General features: G+C 37.7%; 1 protein-coding gene across 1 annotated transcript in view; it reads right to left on the reverse strand.

Annotated features, from left to right (window-relative positions):
- The window catches only part of LOC143288842 (uncharacterized), a 17,915-nt gene that overhangs the window by 10,554 nt on the left and 2,361 nt on the right, over positions 1-5,000 (reverse strand). The window contains exon 3 of the mRNA XM_076597488.1: positions 1,814-1,866. Within this exon, the coding sequence (XP_076453603.1) occupies positions 1,814-1,866 (53 nt within the window). The remainder of the gene's footprint in view (positions 1-1,813; positions 1,867-5,000) is intronic.

A 5,000-nucleotide genomic window follows, 5' to 3' on the forward strand; every position in this document is an offset into this window, starting at 1 on the left:
AAAATTATTATATGATAGATGAGAAAAGTGTATAGAAAATACAGACAAGCATCAAACGAACTCCCGATAAACAGACATAGAGACAGGCAGATATATAAATGGTTCATTCACCAAAGGCCATAGTCTTATGTGAACAGTGATGATTACAGAATTTAACAAGTTTCACTATGTAAACACATCACAAGCATAACCAATTATCACAACAATTAGGATACAAGCATCTGAGCTGAAGTACTCTTTTGATGTACGAAGCAAATTCGCACATCGTATCTTCATCATTCAATGGTATCAATAAACACAGCTGAAATAAACATGGATGTGTATGATATTTTGTTGGAATAAATTTATCTGCAAGTCTGTAAGGGCAGAATATTTCTGGGGGAAAAGAACTTTTTCTTCTTTGGATTCATCGCATAGAGGGCAGAATAATTCTGAATTATTTATGAGTTTACATCGATGTCTGTGCATTTTTACACACACACACACACACACATACATGCGGGAGCGCGGGCAAAGGAAGAGATCTTTGCCAAAAGCTTTATTCTTCAAGAAGTGAACGAAGTGTGCAGAGCTTGATACAAAAACCACCATGTGCAGATATGAAAGTTTTGAGGACAAGACTTACACCATTAGCAATTCATGGGAAGATCTTTTGCTTGTGATGATCATTAAACCCCTTCAAAACATCATACAGTAAACACTATATAAACTTGAAAAGAAATGTTGAACCCAATGCAAGAAAACAACGGTTCCTAACATCCACCATCACCAAAGACTTCGACACAATCTCACCACAGAACGAGGGATGGGATGGGGGCAACAAAGTAGGGTCACTATATCAGGGCAAGACAGGCCACAGAAAGAAGGATGGGATGGGGACAACAAAGTAGGGTCACTATGATATCAGGGCAAGACAGGCCACAGAACGTGGGATGGGATGGGGACAACAAAGTAGGGTCACTATGATATCAGGGCAAGACAGGCCACAGAACGTGGGATTAGATGGGGACAACGAAGTAGGGTCACTATGATATCAGGGCAAGACAGGCCAAAAAACGTGGGATGGGATGGGGACAACAAAGTAGGGTCACTATGATATCAGGGCAAGACAGGCCACAGAACGTGGGATGGGATGGGACAACAAAGTAGGGTCACTATGATATGAGGGCATGACAGGCCACAGAACGAGGGATGGGATGGGGGCAACAAAGTAGGGTCACTATGATATCATGGCAAGACAGGCCACAGAACGTGGGATTAGATGGGGACAACGAAGTAGGGTCACTATGATATCAGGGCAAGACAGGCCACAGACGAGGGATAGCATGGGGGCAACAAGTAGGTTCACTATGATATCAGGACAAGAAAGGCCACAGAACGTGGGATGGACAGTTCTTCTGTAGTGTTTCATATCGATCAATACAGACACCTGTAGTGTTCATGTTGGCAGGTGCAAGCACTCGCATTTGGTTTAAAGTGTCGGTTATATCATGCTAGATATTTTCCACTTACGATAAAAAGAAAAAAAACACAAGAACTTTGCTTGCAGGCTATTTTGTGTCGCTTTTTATTTGTCACCAAAGAAAGAAAAAAAAAAAAAAAACGAATGAAAGAAAGAACAATGGACGAAAAGATAGACACAACAGAAAAGAAAAAGACAAATAAAAAGTTTGAGAAAACATAAAAAAGGAAAAGAAAGAAAGAAAGAAAGAACAGTTCCAGAAAATGAAAGAATGGGCAAGAAAGGAAAAACGAACCGAATAAGAATATGCGAGGAAAGGAAAACAATTTACTCAGTATCTCAAAGATTTACCTTTGGGCTGCGAACACTGTGGGCACTGGCTCCATTCCGCACAAGCAAAGGAGCTGCAGAGACAGAACATCATCACCATTACTGACTTCTCTAACACAGTACACAGCCGTCATTCCTCTCTCAGCATCAGCGCTGGTGCCAGAAGTGTACATGCTGGAGACTTGAATGAGGGCTCAATACTGACAGTCACTGGGAGATGCTGGAGACTTGGGTGAGGGCACTACACATAAACGTGCGCGCGCGCGCGCGCGCTCGCGCCCACACACGCATGTGTGTGTGTGTGTGTGTGTGTGTGTGTGTGTGTGTGTGTGGAGAAAGCAAAAAGAGAGATTGAATGAGACAGAAAGTGAAGGAGAGAGAGACAAAAAATAGAGTGAGAGACAGAAGGATGAGAGAAAGAGATAACGATAACGATAACGCTTTTTTTTTTTTTATTCAGATAAAGGCCAAAGTCCCTTACTGAAGGGGGTGACATTAAAGAAAGATAAATAAGATTTAACATGACACACTATGCACCTTCAACACAAACCAACCAAAAAATATCTAACACAGATGTTCAACAACATTCACGTCGTAACAATTCTCAATCTCTTCAATGCCTCATATATATATGAAATATATATGAAATATATGAAATGGCCAAATTACAGAGTAGACTCATGTCTTGATGACATGAGCAAATTAAATCTAAAGTTAGATGGATCAGTTTTGGTTGGATTAGTTTTTGTCTGAGGTCACTCAAGGCAGGGCAACATAACACAAAATGTAGCTGGTCTTCCTTACCCAGATTACATAAACGACAAGTAAACACAGATTCCCTTAAATTTCCGTATCTAAAACAATGAGAAGCAATATCAGAAACACCAAATCTAAATTTTGTCAATGCACATTTTATAAATCTGTTCAATACCAACTCAATGTATGATTCGATGACATGCGATGTCTTGAAGAGTTTAAACTGTGCAAATCTATCACTGTTTTGTATATAATCATGCCACTCTTGCCACCTGCAATCAATAATTTGTTGCCTAAAGCACTTTAAAAAACCGGCAATATCTTCAACCCCCTGATTGTCCCACACAATTGCAAAACCATAAGAATTCAAACACTGTCTAACACTCGTTGCCCACGTCTCTTTGCCATTATTATCTAAAGAATATAGCATATTATAAGCTTTAAATGGAAATCTGTTTTCATCCATTCTAGTCAATTTCAGTCAATATTTGATACATTTAATATATGAATTCAAATAAATCGGATATCTCCCCAGCTCACCATTATAGATCATTTGGAGTTCGACTGTCTACATTGAGAAACCGTTTCATTGCAAATAAATGCATTTTTTCTGTTGCTACATTATTTTCCAGTCCCCAAATTTCTGCTCCATACTGCAATATTGGCTGAACTTGAGAATCAAACAACCTACCAAATACACTAAATGAGCTACAATCTATTTTATACAAAATATGAAGTATTACAATAAGTGCTTTCTTTGCTTTATTAGCTATATCCTGACATGCGAAATTGAAACTGAGTCTAGGTGAAAAATAAATGCCAAGATACTTATATGCATTGACAACATCAATTCTTTCATTACCATACGACCATCTTTCATTTCTTGCCAAATACCCTCCCTTGCGAAAAACAATAATACTCGTTTTGTCCATGTTTACTTTTAAGTCCAAATTACTGGTAGCAGTATATAAATTGTTCCATTGTCGCTGTAAACCAACTGTTGTTATAGATAACAAAATCATATCGTCAGCAAACAGTAAAACAAACAATTCAATCGAATCAAAAGTAACGCCGTCCTGACCATTCTGCATAATTTCTAAAGCAAGTTCATTGATAAAAAGTGAAAACAAAACAGGGCTACAAACATCCCCTTGTTTAACCCCACGAATACAGTTCACACATTCCGATAGTTTTGCCCCTGATCTCACTCTTGCTTTCACTTCTTCATACATACTTTTCACACAACGACATAACTTTCCACTAATACCATTTTTCAACAAAACAGGCCATAAAAGGTTTCTAGAGACAGAATCAAAAGCTTTTTCAAAATCCACAAAAGCAACATATAATTTTCTGTTATTTGCAAACTGTTTCTGTACTGCTGCCATTAAAGTAAATGTATGGTCAATTGTTGAAATTTTTTTTATATCCTGCTTGATATTCTCCAATTATATCATTCTGAGTTATCCATTCTTGCAACTTGTTATTAATGATGGAACTGTATAATTTGCTACTTATATCACATAAAGAAATGCCTCTGTAATTATTTACATTATTAATGTCACCTTTCTTAAATAATGGCAGAATTATAGATTCTGTCCAGTTGTTTGGATAAATACCACTCTCAAACAAAAACTTAAACATTTTCACCAGAAAATCAACAGTCACTTCTCCTGAATGTCTAAAAAATTCACCAGTCAGTCCATCTGGACCAGCAGATTTGGCATTTTTCAATTTTCTAATAGCAAGCAGTACTTCTTCTTGAGATATGTAAAGTTATCACTGTCATTATCTACACACGTCTGCAGCTACTTCCTCCTCCTCATCATAGTCATTTTCAAACATCTTTAAAATGTTGGAACCACTCTTGGGTAGAAATATCACTTACAGGTTGTACTTTCTTTTTTTGTTATCTTGTGTACTGTGTCCCAAAATTCCTTTTGACTTTTACCAGAATGCAGAAGATCATTTACTAATGAGTTATTGATGAGAGAAAGAGAGAGAGATAGATAGGTAGATAGAGATAGATAGATAGATAGAGAGAGAGAGAGAGAGAGAGAGAGAGAGAGAGCAAAGGACAGACAGACAGACAGACAGGCAAACAGACAAAGACAGAGACAGACACACATAGTCATTCATCAGCCTTTGGGAGGGTGGGGGTGGGGGGTGGGCGGGAATGCACCACCAAGGCAATTTCTCTCTCTCTCTCTCTCTCATTTATTAAGCCTAAATATTATAGACAACCAAATATGTTTAAATTGGACTTGTTAATGTCCTCAACATCCTGTGAAATTGTTAGAAACCTTGCTTTGTATTTATATAAAGCTTTCAAAGTCCGAGAAACTATTACGTCATGAAAACACTGTTTTGTTGCTAAGCTAGTTTTCATTTGAACTTATCGAGTTTTCTATGTATGTTGTATTATGTGAAATATTTTTGTTTTTCTTTGCTT

Source organism: Babylonia areolata, chromosome 13 (genome assembly GCF_041734735.1).
Source record: "Babylonia areolata isolate BAREFJ2019XMU chromosome 13, ASM4173473v1, whole genome shotgun sequence".
In the NCBI taxonomy this organism is placed as follows: domain Eukaryota; kingdom Metazoa; phylum Mollusca; class Gastropoda; order Neogastropoda; family Buccinidae; genus Babylonia; species Babylonia areolata.